The 20,139-nt window shown below is 36.2% G+C and overlaps 1 protein-coding gene across 1 annotated transcript; it reads left to right on the top strand.

Annotated features, from left to right (window-relative positions):
- Nucleotides 1–14,130: 14,130 nt before the first annotated feature.
- Nucleotides 14,131–16,030, top strand: LOC127101259 (allene oxide synthase 3). Its single transcript, XM_051038625.1, has one exon. It carries the CDS (start codon nt 14,364–14,366, stop codon nt 15,807–15,809), a length of 1,446 nt encoding a protein of 481 aa, XP_050894582.1. The 5' UTR covers nt 14,131–14,363; the 3' UTR covers nt 15,810–16,030.
- The last annotated feature ends 4,109 nt before the right edge of the window (nt 16,031–20,139 follow it).

Genomic DNA, 20,139 nt, shown 5'->3' with positions numbered 1-20,139 from the left:
AAAATAACCTATCATACAAACTTGATCTTTCCTTGTCTATTATTTCCAACTCCAAGTCTCGAGGAACCATTGACCAACCATCCTCACCATATTCATGCAATGATGCAATGACTCTAAATTCACAATTACCATCTGATACAACATTAACTACATCTTCAATGTATGACCTAATATGATTAGGAAATTGAAGAGTGAAATGTTTCTTTGATTATGTTTGATTGTTTGATAATTTCAACTTCTTCGAAGTCTGTGATGGTTGAGATTGCCTCTGTGAAGATTGAGATGCCTGATCAACATACTCATGATACGAAGGGTCCCTATAAACATCATATCCTACTGGTTTTTTTCCTTTCTTCTTCACTCCTCCTTTAATTTTTAATTTCTTAGGTGGTGGACACAACAAAGTCATCGTGGGGTAGGCAAGTTCATAAACCTTACTTTTTAATGTCATTTTTCCAACAACATCTAATGACCTAAACCGTTTCCACAATTCATCTATTGCATAACTCATATACACCTCTGATCCATCATCTGCATCTACCTCTAACTCAACTTCCATAGTTAGTATCCTCCAATGAATATGAACATCATCTATTGGTATCGGTATACCACCAAGTGTGTATCTTCCTAAATCACAAGCACAAGGTAGCCCATAAGATGTTCTAAGAGTATAACCACATATTTGCATGTTAGTTCCAATATAATCAACTCTCAATAACTCTTCAGCAATACGTCTCAAAGCATCTCGAGACACTGAACCACGCAGATTACCATAAATGGACTTATGTGCGCGTGCTCAACTTCGTAAAAACTTTTTTGAAAAGAAGCTCTAATGTTACACAGTTGTAACCGCAAGTTGTTATTCATAGCTTCCCAACATTTGACCATGTCACTAAACTGTTTCCCAACATCTTATTTAACTTCCAATGAGCAGATTCAACCCTAAAAATAATACATATTAAAAATATTAAAAATATCACATATAAAAAATACATAGTAAAAAATATAACACATACCGATTAGTCGTCGTGTTACCCAAATGTAGCACTCGATTAATCCATGCTCCAACAAATCTCCATTTATGTGGAGTCAATCACGTGTCTTTCACATAGTTAATAAATCCACTAAAATCAACACATGCCTGCTCAAGTTGATGCAACTGTTGATTATACTCAACCTCATCACTAGCCCAAATAACCTTCATCCATAATGTGTCTATCTTCTTTTGCATGTCATTCACCACATATTACTTGCATTTTGCACCAACATTTTTGTTAATATAAAATCTACATAGCAAATTAATCGACCTAGGAAACACAATTTCAATTGCTTTCATCAAATCAAGATCTCTATTTGTCAAAATCACTTGTGGACACGAATCTTTCTTCACAGACAATTCTTTAAGTTTCTCCAATACCCAACAAAAATTTCATGTCTGCTCAGACTCCATATACGCAATTGCGACAGCAAAATTCAACTCGATTGATGTCATGCCAATAATTTCAAACAAAGGTTATCTATATTTGTTTGTCTTGTAGGTGTTATGCATAACTAACATAATAGGAAAAATATTCAACAACTTAACTAAATCCGGATGGGTCCAAAATATATTTTTCACAACTTCTGAGTCAAACATTTTTCTACTCTAATACACATAGCTTGCATCCTCAATAAGCTTAAACAAATGTTGTATCTCACTTCTAGGACCTCTTATCTCTTTTTCTATCATACTCTTATTTGCGTGATCCGAGTGACATTCTCTAGATCTCGGTCTTGCAAGGAAAGTAATATGTGTCTAGGTGGTATATATCTCTTTGTCAAATCAACGACATGTTGCTTCTCATCTGTGGTCAACCTACCAACAAAGGAATGACATTATAATCTATTAGGTAAATCATGGTTATGGACCCCACATTTTACATTAATCTTCCAATCAGACCCACCTTTTGCCAGATACCTGATTTTAAATGGGTATCCATATTTTTTGGATGCACTTTGGGTTCCACTATCAGTATCCTTGTATTTCCCACCTTTATCACAACCAAATATTAATTTGTTACTTCTCTCTCTTGCATGTTTCAGTATCTGAATGAGTGATAATAACAGTTACTTTATTATGGATTCCAACTTCTTTAATCCACCTGATCACTTCTTCTCGTGTACCAAATTTTTTAGTAGTTAAAAACGCACCAGGAATATCTACACATATTTGGGGAAGAATTTCCATACCTGCACAATAAAAAAATGTCAAAAAAAAAATTAACAATGCAAATCGAAATACTACAAAGAAGAGTTCTGGATCATAGGAATACCACATCGGAAGTCTTTCGGAAAGATTTCCGGTATATGTTAGTCTGTTGACCGGAACACATATGATAAGTGTTCCGGAACGTTCTTTTTTTAAAACTGAACTGAAACTCTTCAGGTTAGTGTTCTGGAGCACGTTATGCATTAAACCGGATGTCTTCCACAAAGTGTCCCAATTTAGAAAAAAATATATCAGAAATCTTTTCTAATATGTTCTGATACAAAGATAAATAGTACAATTTTCGAAAGTCTCAATTATATAATTAAAAATAAAATGATAAATTAATTAAAAACAAACAAAAATAAAATTGATTATTCTTAAAAAAATATAGAGATTGTTATAACCGTAGAATTGTGGAGTAAAATTTTCAATCTAAACTACTGATTGTATATAGAGATGTACTATATTGATACTAAATTAATTTACACCGTACCGTAAATTTTTCCAGAGCATTTAAACCGTGGCACATAAACCAAAGCAAGAAAAATATTATTAAAAAGATAAAGCTACATCCAACTGTATATAAATATGGTGTTGTGTTATATTTTGGGGTCATGCTAGCATTTCTCTTGAATATAATGCCCATTTTACACCTACAGATTGACGAGTTATGTGTTGCTCGGGTTGCGGGTTTGCGGATCGGTTTGAATGGGTATCATCTAAAACAATCATAAATTTTTTATAGAAGCTTTGATTAAAAAAACAGTTTCAACCAGAGATTAGAAAAAAAAAGAAGAATATGGTGACGAAGAAGTAGAAATGGTTGTCTTTCATCTTTTTTTCACATATATCTGCTGGAAAAAAAAAACTTTCATTTTGTTGGATTTGTGCATATATCGAACATAGTTGAAAGGGATGGCAATAATTTATTATGAGTTTTATTGTTAGAGGAAAGAAAAAAAAATGAGCATTCAACATTTAATATGAAATTGAAAATAGAGATAAACTTAAGCATTATAGATTGTATATAGTTGATGGGTGAAAGAAACTAAAAAGTATTAGTTCTTATCCGAACTAAAGAAATTAAATTGTAAAGAAAAAATTAAATATATTAAAAAGAATGAACTAAAGAAAAACAATATAATAAAAAAAATAAGGTTGAAGTTATAGTATGTTATGATTATTTATTATTATAATAAATAATTGTCTCATAATATATATCTAGTGAAAAGCTAGTTATAAACTTTTTAAAGGATAGATAAAGTCTGAGACAAGAAGTACATTCATAGCATAGTAGCACAGAAATAAGTTTAAAGTGAGGTACACAAACAAACACACTAAATCTATATTTAATATATTCTCGATTTATTTGAAATATTTTTTTTCTAAAATAAATTATTCATTTCGATTTATAATGTAAATTAATTTTTTTTCAATTTCACCTTTTAATTATTACTACTTTCACTTTTTTTAATGTTTGATAATGGATATATTAAAAATAAAACTCTTTCTTTTTCATTTATTTATTTTTCTTAATATATATGAAATAATCAATTGGATTATTCGGTGTGAGATCGAAGGAGTATAATATAAAAAAAAATTAAGTGGAATATGAAGAGACTGAACTGGGCGGGTTCGGTTACTCTGCTGGGTGTAATTTCACAAACTGGACCGCTCAATTGAACTCATAATAATTTGTGTTTTGGTTGGTTTCAATCCAGAACCCATATGCACCCGTTTAAAAAACAAAAAACTTGCACGGTTTAATCAATTTAGTTCGGTTCAACTGGTCTTGTCCACCCCTAATTACGACAATAACAACAAAGCTTTATCTCATTAAGTAAAGTCAGTTAGATTGACCAACTTTCATCATAATGTTGTATTAAGGATCATGCTTCTATCCAAATTATTAATCTCGAGACCTTTCTTAATATCTTCTCTTATAGTCTTTCTAGGTCTTTCTCTTCCTTTAGTTGTTTGACATCTCTCCATCTGTTGAGTAATGTGTTATCATTAAATGCTTGTATAAGATACATCTACCTAGAGTATTATAGAAGCATGTACCTAGACTAATGTGACTTCATGTATCAAATAGTTATTGAGTTCTAGAGAAACGTTGACATAAATTAGTGGAGTCGTGATAATAAATGTAAGAGAGAAGTGTGTAGAACTCTCCATTAAATCCTATAACTAGAGAGGTGTTATCATTTATAAGCCAAACAAGTGTAAGAAAAAACAAGAAGAAAAAAGAAAACCAAAAACCATTTTTCAATCACCTCTAGAATAAAACCAACAAAGTGATATCAGAGCTCCAATAGTTGCCCAATGCTCAATAAACTTTCATCTAACTTAGGAACATAAAGAGTATCATAAATTACCTTACCTCATTGCTTTGTTGCAACTTCAATTCTTTCATTGTCTTCAACTTCAACATATTCTCCATTATCCAATTTAACATTGGAGCCAAATGAGAGATCAATGTCAATGAAAGCGTCTTTATCTCCTATCATATGATGGCTACACCAATTTTTCAGGTACCGTGCATTTTTATACTCTTGAGTTGCTTTATGGCAAGCAAAGAAAAAGTTGGATTCACTATTTTTTGCTTTTGAAAAATATACATGTTGTTGATTTTGTAAGCGAAAATTTTTCTACACGTGCCTGAACCTTTTTTAATTATGTCATTATGGTTTGCCTTTGTTTCAACAATCTTTCTCTTCATGAGTGTTTTTCTTGTAGATGTCACACCATTTATTTGAACCTTCAAATTTCCTCTTCCTCCATAGGTGCCTCTTCCTCTTCCATGAGAGTTTTCGCACCTTCCTCAACCTCTGGCAAATTTGTCACCTCTAGAAGTTTCACAATTATTTTAAATTACCAATTTCTCATTATTTGGTTGAATGGTGAGCTTAGATTGAAACACACTTTCAATGAAATTTTCATTGCATCATGACAACCTTTGCTCACAGCATTTAAGCGACCCCATCAACCCTTAGATATACATGGTTGACAAATCATTAGTTTCTTCTATAACAACCATCATAGGATTAAATTTCTCAATCAAGTTAATTACAATTTTATCCATTATTCTCCAATCTTCAATTGAATCTCCATGAGACTTCATTTGATTCAGCAAATCAGTTAGTCTGTTAAAGTACTCACTCAAACTTTCATTGTCTTTCATCTTTTCATTCTCAAAACCTGTTTTTAAAGACATAAGTTTGAATGTTCTCACCTTTGAATCTCCTTCAAACTCTTGTTGAAGAGTTTCCCATGTTTCTTTGGTTGTTTTTTCTCTCATAATTCTTGGAAAATGGTATTTGAAGCTCCTACTAGAATCATCTCAAGAACTCCAGAATTTGTGATTTTTCTTCTTCTTTAATTCTTCTCTTTGTGTTGTTGTGCATTCTATTGCAGTTGTCGGTTCGTCATACCCTTGTTTGAAAAACTCCAAGACATCTAAAGATGTGAACAAAGTCTCCATTTTTACTGCCCAAAAATCATAATTTTCTCCTTCAAATAAAGGAACTTGGACATTGATATAGGCAGAGTGATGCTTGTCGAGACATTACTTAATAAAGCCACGACTCTTCACCTTCAAGCTCCTGTCACTCTTCTATTTTTTTTATGAAGGATCTGAAGCCCTGGTACCAAGAGAATATTAGAGTCTTCATTTCTCAAAATAAATATGATGAGAAAATATTGAAATTTTTTGGAATGTTTGGCTGCAATCCAACGGATACACCTTTAGTTGTGAATGAAAATTGAAGAAAGAAGATGGTGGAAAGAAGGTTGATGCTAGTAACTATAGAAGTCTAGTTGGTAATTTATTTTACCTTGTAGTACAAGACCTAATGTCATTTTTGCAGCAAGTTTACTTTTTCGGTTCATGAATGATTCAAGCCATATCCATCTAGGATAGACAAAAAGGGTGGTCAAAATGTTGGATCTTTGTCGCCCTTAGAGGCGATGAAAACAATAAATCCCCAAGACGGATCTTTCCCTCCCTTAGAGGGAATCAAAACGCTGGATCCTCAAGAGGGATCCTTGTCACCCAATAAGGTGATAAAAACACTGGATCCTTAAGAGGGATCATTGTCTCCCTTAGAGGTGATGACAAACGTTGGATCCTTAAGAGGGATCGTTACCACCCTTAGAGGCGATTACAAATGTCTGATCCTCAAGAGGGATCTTTGTCGTTGTTAGAGACGAGACAAATACTGGATCCTTAAGAGGAGTCCTCACCTCCCTTAGAGGCAAACAAAATGTTAGAAGCTTAAGATGAATCCTTGGCGAGTTAGAGGTGATGACAAACATTGGATCCTCAAGACGGATCCTTACCACCCTTATACGAGATGACTAACGATGGATCCTTAAGAGGGATCCTTGTCTCCCTTAGAGGCGATAATAAATATTGGATCCTCATGAGGGGTCCTTGTCGCTCTTAGAGTCAATCAAAGTGTTGAAACACTAGGAAGGACCTTATGCCGCCTTAAGAGGGGGATATAACGTGCTATGCCCCTAGAAAGGACCCATGTCACCCTTTTTTAGGGGAAAAGACCTTAAGTCCCCACAAAGTAACGATGGACATTCCCCTTAGGCTATAGGCACTCCCCATTTATACAAGAGGATCGTTGCCTCAAGGGGCGATACTGACAAATAGCCCAGAATGGGCTCATACACAACTATACAAAAAAAAAACAATTAACAAAAATGATATAGTTAATATAATAGCGCCTAAAGGATGCAATTGTCTAGGTTTTTATAAAAAGCCCATGAAAATGCAATAACATAACAAAATCCAGGAAGGGCCCAAGAAACATAAAACAAGAAACCTAATTATGAGACATCTTCTCAGGGTGCCTTCTCTTGACGAAAAACCACAAGATCACCACCTCCCATCGCTACTTTATCATCGGGACCCTATTGAGCTTCTACCTCCTAGGGAGATCCCATGTGCTTTGTAGAAAGTTCCTCTTCATCGTCCACCAACTTACCATCACATGACATTAAAAACATCCAGCATGCCCGTGTCTAGTTGAGGGTATAAGAAGGGCACTTATTCCTTCACACAACCAAAATAGGTGCCAGAAATCAATATCAAATCATTTTTAAGGTCTGACACCTTACCCTTTAATGCATGCTTGGAGCAAATGGCGTCCTCTAAATATTTCTTTAGAGACTATTCTTTAGTAGTGATTTCCTTGGCTTTAGTCTTTGCATCTAGCTTATTCTCCCACGAGTCCTTGTCCTTTTGCAAGGCCTCAAACACCTTCTAGATTTGGGTGTAGCCATCTTTATACTTCTTGAGTTTCACTCTTAACTCCTTCCCAGTCTAGTCTTTCCTCTCTCAGTCAATGCTTTCTAGCATTAGCACCCTTAGTAGGATATTCTCCTTAATGTCAATAAACGCGTATGGCAGTTTAAATTAAAAACCTTATAGTCACCAAGGAACTTCTCCGAAAATGGGATGTGAGTGCTGGTAAGACGAACGACTTTAAAACCAGCATTACTTCATAAATTGGGATGAGGGTGGAGTCTATCCATCGGCCTTTGAGAACTCTCCTCATCTTGAGTGAGCAGAAAGGTTTTGTCCCCAATAACTTATGAAAGGATCTCTTCTTGTCTTAGAACCTTAACACTAGGGGAGTCGGGATGTGGTCCTTCATTTTTCCTTTTTTTGCTTTTGACAGTAAAGCACTCAAGGTGACTTTGAGGGCTACCAGTTTCTCCTCACCATATTGGATTTTATCCCATCTCTTTTTTCGCTCCTCAAGGTTAATCCTCGTCGCTTGATTTGCGAGACAAAACAAAAATGTCACATATTATCCAAGGGATACCTATGAAAAATACCAAGTTACGTAAAGCTTACTCCGATATTCATGAAGGGAGCTACCTCTCTCTAGCCATAGCTCAATCATTGTGTGAGAATCCATAACCTCAAACTTTTCCAGGAGGCTAACTATCATCGCCTCCTTGGGAGTAAAAAATTTATTGTCATATCCCATGATCGCCACGAGTTTAACTATTAAGCTAAAGGGAAGATAAGAGCTTCGTCAGCTCCTACAACTACACAAGAGCCTTTTCGCCCTCTCACGCAGACGAATTTATCCTTCCAAATCTTATAGTGATTTGAGTGGGGCTTGAAGGGGGTTTTTCTCTACAGACTTCCTAAGGTTACCCAACCCTTTTTTGGAGGCCTGATAGCGTAGAACGATAAAAATATCCCCATAGTTGGGGAAACTACCAAACTTTCGCACACCATCTCAAAATCTCTAACAAAGCCCGAGTTGTTAGGGATTAATTGAAAAGGCGCAACATTGAGGACTCTGAGGACCTCGATAGAGAAAGGAGAAAAATAGAGAAGAACCTCATGTCTCTGATATGAGGGAGGTAAAAGTAGAAATGATGAGAGGAAGAAGGGACAACCACGACGACCCTCTTCGATGGCTAATAGATCTCTAGAACCCAAAGACTTATGCATTGTAATGTGTTAGATAATGCTTATAGATTGAATGGTTCTAGGATGGAATCATGTATGAAAAACTTTCCTTATAGTATCTCAAGAAGTCTCGAATGTCTTAGAGTTTCTATTGCGGAATACTCTGAATAATTGAGCTTATACTCGAGTTTGCACAAGATAGATGAAAACTTGAATGTAGGGAAGAGAATCTGGAATTTTCTGAAGAGGACGTGTGTTTTATGGTGTAATTTCTAAATTCGGAATAACTTATTTATAGGCCACATTTGTGTTGTTTCACAAGGTTGCGACCCTTGATGAAACAACATCTTTTCAGCAACCCTTTTACCAATAGTTGTGTTGTTTCGCATATAGCAACATTTTTCCAATAGTTTCATATTTTCATTCAGCAACACTTCACGAAGTGTTGCATATTTTTGAATTCAAAAATCAAACTCAAGCAACGATCAAAACAAGATCAACATCCATTTACCATATGCCGCTGAAGGCCGCCCGTCGGAGCGCCACCGACGCCGTCGTATAACATCGCGAGTAGCCCAATTACTCTGATGCATTGTGCTTAAGGGCTCAAGTGCCGCCTACAAGCCTCCACTAGCGCCTCTGTGCCCACGCCCTCAGACCCGGAGCCGGAGTTGGAGCTGGTGGAGACACCGACAAAGGGGTGTATGGAGGAGACAAGTGGCATAATGCTTGGGACCATGACACTTGTCCATATGACACTTTATCATATTTTGTCCTTTTGTTGAGTTAATGAACATAACTTTTTATAAAAGCTTTTAATGTGAGTGTTACTTTCTATGTGGGACTATTTCCCAAGCATTTATTGACATTTACTTACTTCCATTTTTCTTATCATTTTGGAACACACCCATGGACATTTATTGTTTATAAATTCAACGATCCCCCATTTGTTCTAATTATGATAAGACCAATTCCATAAAAGAGAAACAAAGAATGTTAATAGAGTTAAGTATCTTTCAATTTGAACTTAACCTTAGTATGGATAACGCAAAGTCTAATTAGAATGTTAGGTAGCAATGCTTTAAACTGTTATCCCTTGTGATTATACTGGTGTTACCTTACACAGACTCTTTAATGGTTCTTCGCCCACTTCTCTCGCCTAGCACTACTTATGGCCATGTGTTTTTCCTTTTTTCATGAATGTTTCATGAGAGAAACTCCAACTCTCACTTTGAGACGATACCATCTCGAAATACATATAGGTGAAGTTTATTTTTTATCTATTTCTTAAGATACATATCCTCAATATATAACTTCACTAAGAGTTTGAAAAACTCAACCCTTAATATGTAATAGTCAACATTGTCACAAGATGTTGCATGAACATCCAAGCTAACAAATTATTATTACCCATTGAATCTTAGATTAAGATTTATTAACTTCAGATTGGGTTGCTACCATTGTCAGAACCTTCATTCAAGGTTAATCCCACACCTCTCGAGGTAGTCTTTACTAAGTCTTTGGCCAGTGGCTTAAGAAATGGATCAACTAAATTATAGCTTGTTCGTATATATGCCAGTGAAATGATTCCATCCTTAAGTAGTTTTCTCACGAAAGAATGTCTAAGACCTATGTGCCTAGACTTTCCATTATATACTTCACTGAATGCTCTTGCTACGATGGCTTGGCTATCACAATGTACAAACACTTTCGAAACATTATCTTTAGCCAATTGAACTTCCAATAGAAGGTCCCTTAACCATTATACATCTTGACCAATGAAAGAAAGAACTACAAACTTTGATTCCATGGTCGAAAGAGTAATGCATGTTTGTTTCTTTCTCTTCCAAGAAATCACACCTCCAACCAATGTAAACATCCACCCTATTGTAGATTCATGATCTCCAACATTTGATATCCAACTCACATCGGTATATCCTTCTAGTATGGCAGGAAACTTACCATAATGAAGACCAAGATATTTAATTATTAAGAGGTAACCAAAAATCCTAGTTATGGCCTTCCAATGTTCACCATTTGGATTGATAGTAAATCTACTCATCTTCCTAACTGCAAATTCTATGTCAAGTCTAGTACATTACTTTAAATACATTAGAAATCCAACTGCACTTGCATATTCCAATTGGGTCATAGTTCTTCCATTGTTCTTTTGAAGTTTGACACTAGGATCAAATGGAGTGTTTACTTCCTAAAAGTGTAGTTGTTTGAACTTATCCAACATTTTCTAAAATATAAGGTGTTTGACTAAGTTCATAAACCCCACTATTTCGTTTTACTTTGATCCCTAAAATGGTGTCAACTAGTCCAAGGTCTTTCATCTTGAATGTACAAGTTAGAAATCTCTTTGTTTCTAAAATTCCATTCATCCCATTGCTAATGATCAACATATCATCAACATATAGACACAAAAATGTTATAATATTTCCATGCACATTTGTGTACTAACATTTTTCACAAGAGTTTGGAGTAAATTCATTTGAAAGTATGACAAAGTAAAACTTTTGATGCCATTTTTTGGTGCCTATTTTAAACATATAAGGATTTGACAAGTTTGCATACCTTTTATTCATTTCCAGGAAGAACATAAGCTTCTGGTTGTTCCATGTAGAACTCTTCATTGAGATCTCCATTTAAGAATGTTGTTTTAACATCCATTTTATGAACACTAAGGTCATTCAGACAAGCTAATGTAAACAATACTCGTATTGTCGTCGTCCTTGTTGCTGATAATATGTATCTAAATAATCAACACCTTCCTTTTTCCTGAACCACTTTGCTACTAATCTAGCCTTGTAGGTGTTTAATGTACCATCACTATGATATTTCTTTCTAAACACCCATTTACATCCAATGAGCCTTGAACCCTTTGGAAGATCGATAAGTTCCTAAGTGTGGTTTGAGATGATCGAATCCATTTCGTCTTGGATATCATCTTTCCAAAAGGAAGAGTCCTTTGAAGCCACTACTTCTTTATAGATTTTAGGATCACCTTCTAATCAGAGAATAATAGGGATCTTATGAACATCATTCTTGCAATTTCCTTTAACTAGATAAAAGGAAATGAGTTGAGAATCAATTTCATTTGGTCCTAGAACTTTAGCTTTTTAGACTCTTTTGCTTATCCTAGGCTCAGATTGTGTTTCAACAATTTGTGAGATGCTTTCGGGTTGTACTTGAATAATTCGTGGAGAGTCTTCATCACGAGATTCTTCATTCGTGGGAATCTCAGATTCCTTATCCTTCGTGATAAGGTTTTCAAAAAACTCCATATCTCGGGATTCAACAATTATGTAACACTCCAGATTTAAAAGTCTATATGCTTTGCTGTTGGATGCATATCCTATGAAAGCACATTTAATCCCTTGAGGATCCAATTTGGTTATTTTAGGATTCATATTCTTGTAATATGTCACGCACACTCACACTCTAAAATAGTAATGCTTCACCCCACAAATTAAATGACGATTTAGAATGCATTAACATAGCATTTATCATTTCTTGATATGTTCGATTATTTCTCTTGGATAGACCTTTTTTTTGTGGTGTACCAGGCGCGAAACATTCATGTATAATGCCATATTCTTCACAATATGCATTAAATTCCATAGAAAAGTATCCATCATCCCTATCACTTCCAAGGACTTTGATACTTCTACTTAATTGATTTTCTACTTCCGCTTTATAAATTGTAAAGACATTAAAAGCATCATATGTAAGCTTTAAAAGATATACATGTTTGAACCTAGAGCAATCATCAATAAAGGTTATGAAATACTGGTTTCTCCCACGGGTTAGCATGCAATTAAATTCACACAAATCAGAGTGCACCAGATCAAGAAAATTTGATTTCTTTCAACATTTTTGAAAGGTTTCTTGATCATTTTTGATTTGACACATATTTCACATTTTTCGAAATCATGAATATTGCATGAGATCAAACCATATTTAATTAGTCTATTCATAGTACTAATACCAATATGTGCTAATCTAGAATTCCATAAAGAAATAGATTCAAGCATATAAGAAAAATTAGAAATTTCATTAACAATGTTATCGGTAGTACAAAGTTTGATCATTCCCTCAGTAAAATATCCTTTTCCTACAAATTTGAATTCGAGTGCCTTCCGAATCTCTGTTGCAGATTGGGTATCCGTGTAGAGATCATAGAGACGGTCAGATAATGTGTTCAGAATATGTCCATAGCATAACAATTCATCTTTCTTTCGTTTCTTTCGTTCCTTCTTGACTTCATCGGTATCATCTCCGATTGGTTATGGAATTGGTATTAAGTCAAGATCTAAGACATAGTGAATCTTCAAGGCAGTCAATAGAAATGTCATCTTGTCTTGCCAACGAGTGGAATTTGTTCCATCAAAACGATCCAACTTGATAAGGTCCTGGTTCATCACTTTGATGTTTGAAACTGAAGCGTCGGTGACCATGATTTGAGATACTATAAGACTATTAGATAATGCTTCTAGATTAAATGGATCCAGTCTGGAATCATGTACAAAACACTTTCCTTATAGTATTTCAAGGAGTCTCGAATGTCTTAGAGTTTTTATGCAGGAATACTCCGGATAATTTAGCTTATACTCGAGTTTGTACAAGACGGATGAAAACTTAAATGTAGGGAAGAAAATTTGAAATTTCTAAAGAGGATATGTGCTTTGTGATGTAATTTCTGAATTCGGAATAACTTATTTAAGTGTCGCCTACAAGTCGTCACTAGCACCTCTACACCCACGCCCTCGGACCCGGTCCTGGTGTCGTCGGTGGCGACACCTGCGTGAGGGTGTATGGAGGAGACAAGTGACATAATATTTGAGGCCATCACATTTGTCCTGTCATTTCATCCTCTTTTGTCCTTTTGTCGAGTTAATGAACATAACTAGGCTATGCTTTTAATGTGAGTGTCACTTGCTATGTGGGACAATTTTCCAAGTATTTATTGATATTTACTCACTTCCACTCTTCTTATCATTTTGGAAAACACTTATAATCATTATTATTGTTCATAAATTCAACACAATATTGTATCTCCTAAGTTAATAGATATAGATCCTCGGATCATTATTACAATTATATATTTTTTTCTAAATTATTGAATAATTGATATATCTGATTCATAATAATAATCATATATATTATTTATTCAATAAATTTTAATTTTAATTTATTTATAATAATAATCGGAGGGTTTAATCTTTATGAAAATTGATTTTGTCACTAAAAAGGATAATTGCGTGATTTGTTTTTGTTTGTCTTATATTAAAGACACAAAATGAGTACTAGTACTATCTTAATTTGTCGTGTTGTATATGATACGGTACAGGTGTCACAAATCCCCATCTTTTTCATTTTTTAAAACTATAATAACAACCTTCTTTATGTGAAAAAAATAATCCATGTGAAACACGAACTAACATCCATCACTCATGGAGCCCGCCATTGATTATTATACTATATTTACATGTTCTCCCATTGCATGCCCTAGCCACGTTACAAACAATACTTCATCACTAAATAATTTATTTATCACCTTTAAATTCCGACCCAATCAAGCGTTCTTCTCGTCCTTCAACACAACCTCTTTCTACCATCTTTTGGCCAAACACAAAACACTCCGACAATAAACAACCTACGATACCAATGGCCTCATCATCAGAAACATCTTCCCAAAACCTCCCTTTGAAACCAATCCCAGGAAGCTACGGTCTTCCCATCATCGGACCCATGCACGACAGACACGACTACTTTTACAACCAAGGACGCGACCAATACTTCAAGTCAAGAGTCGAGAAATACAACTCCACTGTCATCAGAGTCAACATGCCACCAGGTGGTTTCATCGCACCTGACCCTAAAGTCATCGCTCTCCTCGACGGTGTTTCCTTCCCTATACTCTTCGACAACGCGAAAGTCGAAAAACGTGACGTCCTCGACGGCACTTTCATGCCTTCTACCAACTTCTTCGGTGGTTACCGCACCTGCGCCTTTCAAGACACCGCAGAACCTTCCCATAGTCTCCTCAAACGGTTAATCTTCTTTATCCTATCCTCAAAACACGATACCTTTTTACCTCTCTTTATCACAAACCTCTCTGAACATTTCACCGATCTCGAGAAAGAACTCTCCAAACACAGCAAAGCAAACTTCAACTCCTCCGTCGGAGTTACCTGTTTCAACTTCCTCTTCAAATTCATCACTGACAAAAACCCAACCGAAACAAAAATCGGTGACTCCGGACCAACGCTTGTCCAAGTATGGCTCGCAGCACAGCTTGCACCGTTAGCCACAGCTGGTCTGCCAAAAATATTCAACTACATCGAAGATGTTCTCATCAGAACCCTTCCGATCCCGGCTTGGACTGTGAAGTCCAGTTACAACAAGCTTTACGAAGGTATAATGGAAGCAGGAACATCCGTTTTAGACGAAGCTGAAAAGATGGGAATAGAAAGAGAAGAAGCTTGTCACAACCTTGTTTTCACTTTAGGTTTCAACGCTTTCGGTGGTTTAACGAACCAGTTTCCGATCCTGTTAAAATGGGTCGGGTTAGGTGGTGTGAGTTTACACAAGAAACTTTCCGACGAAATCAGAACCGTTGTTAAAGAAGAAAACGGTATCAATTTCAGATCGTTGGATAGGTTGACTTTGACTAAATCAGTGGTCTACGAAACGATGAGGATTGAACCTGCTGTACCGTATCAATACGCGAAAGCGAGGGAGGATCTGGTGGTGCAGAGTCACGATGCGTCTTTCGAGATCAAGAAAGGGGAGATGATCTTTGGATATCAACCGTTCGCTACTAAAGATCCTAAGATCTTTGAGAATCCTGAAGATTTTGTTGCGGATAGGTTTGTTGGTGATGGAGAGAAGATGTTGAAACACGTGTTCTGGTCCAATGGACGTGAGACTGATGAGCCTACACCTGATAATAAAATGTGTCCGGCTAAGGATCTGGTGGAGCTCTTGTGTAGGGTGTATTTGGTGGAATTCTTCTTGCGTTATGATACTTTTACCTTTGATTTTAAACCCTCGGTTTTGGGTCCAAGTATTACCATCAAGTCACTCACCAAGGCTTCCTCCACCGTCTGATCATTGATCATTGATCATTGATCCTCACTGAATCTACGCGCTTTTTCATGCGTTTGAGTTTTTTTTTCTTTTTGTTAATTTTAATTTCAATGTTGATTATGTATGATGAAATAAAGTTCTTTCTTTATTGCTATTATTGAAACCGTAGCTTCTGGGTGGGAACTGTAATGATGGATTTGGAAAGAAGCATTAAGGATTGTTGATCGTGTTTAATTTATTTATTGCCTTGTGTGTATATTAATATTTAATGTTTACCTACTACCAGTATTATTTTGCAAAGAGATATGTTTAAATATGTACTAGTATATATTATGATATGATCCAACGTTTATGTAATTATTGTACTATGTGCAGAGCTATAGGAAAACCAAGTCGTTTTTCCTTTCGAGACTAGGATCATAACAATTAAATTGATTGGACTAACAATTTTCAGAAATTATCCTAGACCTATTTGTTTTACCTTAAAAAAATAGATTTTTTATATTTTTAAAAATAAATTTTATATAATTTTTTTAAATTAAAAAATTACTTTTTATATTTTATAAATATAAACATATTGTTAGATGCAATAAGAATTCAATAGAAATGAATTAACAGGGAATAACTTGTTTATTCCTGTGGAATGACTTGTTTATTCCTGTGAAATGCTGTTAAATAAATAGGGAACAAAATGAACGTGCCCCTTCTAGCTAGAAATAAGGAAACAAATTTGACTAGATTAATTCAACAAACTATCCTAAAAACTAGGACTCTTATTTGATTAAAGATTTATCATTCCTTCCCTTGAACTAGACTGCATTTGCAGCTAGTTAACATGTGGTAGTTCACACACTCCAAGCCTCCTTCTTAACTCCCGAAATAGCTCCAATTTGAGCGATTTGGTGAAAATGTCGGCTATATGCTGCGTTGTACTACAAAACTGAAGCTGCATAACTCCATCATTCACTAGCTCTCGTAAGAAATGGTAGTGCACATCAATGTGCTTGCTCCTGCCGTGCATCATCGGATTCCTCGCCAACTTAATTGTTGAGCTATTGTCACAAAAGATGATAGTACTCTCACTGCCCATGTAGCCAATCTTCTTTAGCACCTGTTGCATCCATATTGCTTGACAACTACTTCCTGCAGCTGTAATGAATTCAGCTTCGGTTGCTTTCAAGAAGACCAAGTCACAACTGCTCCACTTAGCATAAAAACATAACCTGAGGTGCTTCTTCTATCTTCCACTGATCTGACATAATCGCTGTCAGTAAAACCAATCAACTCATGACTTCCTCCCCTTCTAAAAAGAATGCCAAACGTTGTTGTACCTTGCAAGTAACATAGAATTCTCTTGGCTGCCGCATGATGAACTTATGTAGGCCTTGACATATACCTGCTTAATAAGCTTACTGCATACATTATATTCGGTCTCGTAGCGGTCAAGTACATCATGCTCCCAATCAGCTGCTTGAAGAATGAACCATCCATCTCAATACCATTTTCATCTTTGGAGATTTTGACTCCTGAAACCATTGGATTTTCAACGGAATTATTATGCTCTATTCCAAAACGCCTCAACACTTCCATCACGTACTTCATCTGACTGGTGAACTACCTCAATACCAAGAAAATACTTCATCTTACCCAAGTCCGTCATATAAAATTCCTTCATCATGGACTCTTTGAATTCAACCATCATATTCTTATCATCTCCGGTATAAATTAAATCATCAACATACAAGCTAATGATTAAATATTTACCTTGTTTGTTGACTTTGGTAAACAAAGTTTGCTCGCTATCCTCCTTCCCAAAACCTTCCTTTTCGAAATATGATTCAATCTGGCTGAACCATGCTCGTGGTTCCTGCTTGAGTCCGTACAAAGCTTTGTTGAGCTTGTATACCTTATGTTCCTCATTCTTTATTTCATAACCTCTTGGCTGCTCCACGTACACATTCTCAATTAACTTCCCGTGAAGGAAAGTTGATTTCACGTCCAGCTGAGACACACACCATCTTCTTTGTGCTGCAAGTGCTAAAATAATTTGAATTGTGTCCATGCGAGCTACGGGAGCATATACTTCTTCATAATCAACTCCGTATTCCTGAGCATACCCTTTTGCGACCAAGAGAGCCTTGTGTTTATCCACATCTCCGAGCTCATTCAATTTTGTTTTGTACACCCATTTGACTCCTATTCTTTTAGCTCATTTAGGCAGCTCAATAAGATCCCATGTTTCATTCTTCCCAATTGATCTCATTTTGGCATCCATGATTGTTCTCTATTTCTCCTCCTTTACTGCTTCGTCAAACGAAATTGGATCAGAATGGACAACACTAGCAAACAAGGCTAAGTGAGTTTGTACGTCTTCCCTTTCATCTGAAAGACCATCACCAGAGACAAAATCATTCAAATATGTTGGTGCTCTTCTAACTCTGGGTGTCATCGGAGGAGCCGATTAATCTTCTTCATTGCCATCATTGGATTCGTCCCTCATCGGAGAAGCTACGTTTTCTTCTTCACTACTATCGTCGGAATCCTCCACCTCTTCACCGTTGCCATCTTCCCATTCCAGATCAAACCTTCTGTCATCTTTAAAGCTCCTTTCCCAGTTCCATTGTTCTTCTTCTTCGAAGATGACATCCCGACTAATTATAATCCTCTTAGAGATAGGACTATATAGCTGGCATGCCTTTGATTCTTCGCTTACCCCTAAAAGAACACAAAAATGGCTCTTATCTTCAAGCTTTGTTCTCCGAGCATCCGGTACATGAGCATGTGCTATGCAACCAAAGACTCTCAAGTGCTCGACTGAAGGTTTCACCCCACACCAAACTTCTTCTGGCATCATTTCTTTCACCGATGATGTCTGGCATCTATGAAGAACATAAAATGCCTAATTCACTGCTTCTGCCCAGAGTTTTCTTGAAACATTCTTCTCAACCAATAAGCTCCTCACCATATTCATCACGGTTCTATTTTTCCGCTCAACAAATCCATTCTGCTGCGGTGTATATGCAACAATTAATTGCCTTTTGATCCCATTCGTTTCACAATATTCTTTGAACTCATTTGATATGAATTCACCCCCACGATCTGTTCTGAGACATTTAATGGGCAAACCAGTTTCTTTTTCGACAAGAGCTTTAAATAACTTAAAGTAAGTGAATGCATCAGACTTAAAAGCAAGAAAATACACCCACGCCTTCCTACTATAGTCATCAATGAAGCAAATAAAATACCTCTTGCTTCCCTCTGAAGCTGGAGATATTGGGCCGCAAATATCAGCGTGAACGAGCTCCAACTTTGATGATTCTCTCCATGTACTTTTCTTTGGGATTACATCTCTATGTTGTTTCTCTTTCAAACAATCGCTGCACGTAATCTCACCCTCGGAAAAACCTTGCAAGCCTCTCACCATGCCCTTTATTCGCAAAGTCTTCAATCCTTTGTAGTTGAGATGACCGAATCTTCGATGCCATAAATGAGCCACGTCTTGAGTGATTACTTGGAGACACTCTTCATCTCTTTCCTGTTTGACTGATCGAGTGTTCGATAGTAACACAAACATTCGATTGGCAACGATGGTGGTTTTGAAAATCAATCCCTTTGTGCGGTGATAAATTCGGCACATATTTGACTGCACCAGTACAGCCAAACCCCTTTCTTGCAGCTGCCTAACACTGAGAATATTATTCTTCAACCCCGGTACATAATACACATCCCGTACAAGGTGATTCACTCCTTTTACGGTTAATCGAACACTTCCCTTTCCAACAACATTCATGCTTGCATAATTCCCCAATCTTACCACCTTATTGAACCCCTTTTCTAAATCACAGAAGAGAGATGAATCACCACACATGTGATTGCTACATCCAGAGTCAATAAACCATATGTCATCTCGATCACCTCCAAGCGTATCAGTATATGCCATTAGCACCATCTCTTCCGATTCATCCAAATTTGCATAATTTGCTTGATACTCATACTGAAAGTGTCCAAGCTTATGACATTTATAACACTCAACCGTATCTTTGCTCCAGTTTAGGCGACCCCTGCCTCTACCTTATCCTCGGCCTCCTCTGAAAGCATCTTTTCCTCGTCCTCTTCCACCATAGCCTTCATGAGTTACTTTCAAGGCATGTTATTCTCCTCCATCTCCTTTGAATTTTTGCTCATGAATGAGCAGAGAACTTTGCAAGGCATCCACAGAGAGTTGATATATGTCCTTAGCTTCCTCAATGGAACAAACAATGTAGTTCCATTTATCAGTAAATGTTCTCAAAATCTTCTCAACGATCTTGACATCACTCACATCTTCCCCATAATTCCTCACGTCATTTGC

The sequence above is a fragment of the Lathyrus oleraceus genome, chromosome 7, assembly GCF_024323335.1.
Source record: "Lathyrus oleraceus cultivar Zhongwan6 chromosome 7, CAAS_Psat_ZW6_1.0, whole genome shotgun sequence".
Taxonomy (NCBI): Eukaryota; Viridiplantae; Streptophyta; class Magnoliopsida; order Fabales; family Fabaceae; genus Lathyrus; species Lathyrus oleraceus.
Note: the sequence above shows the minus strand (reverse complement) of the source record. Positions and strands in the feature narration are given on the sequence as shown.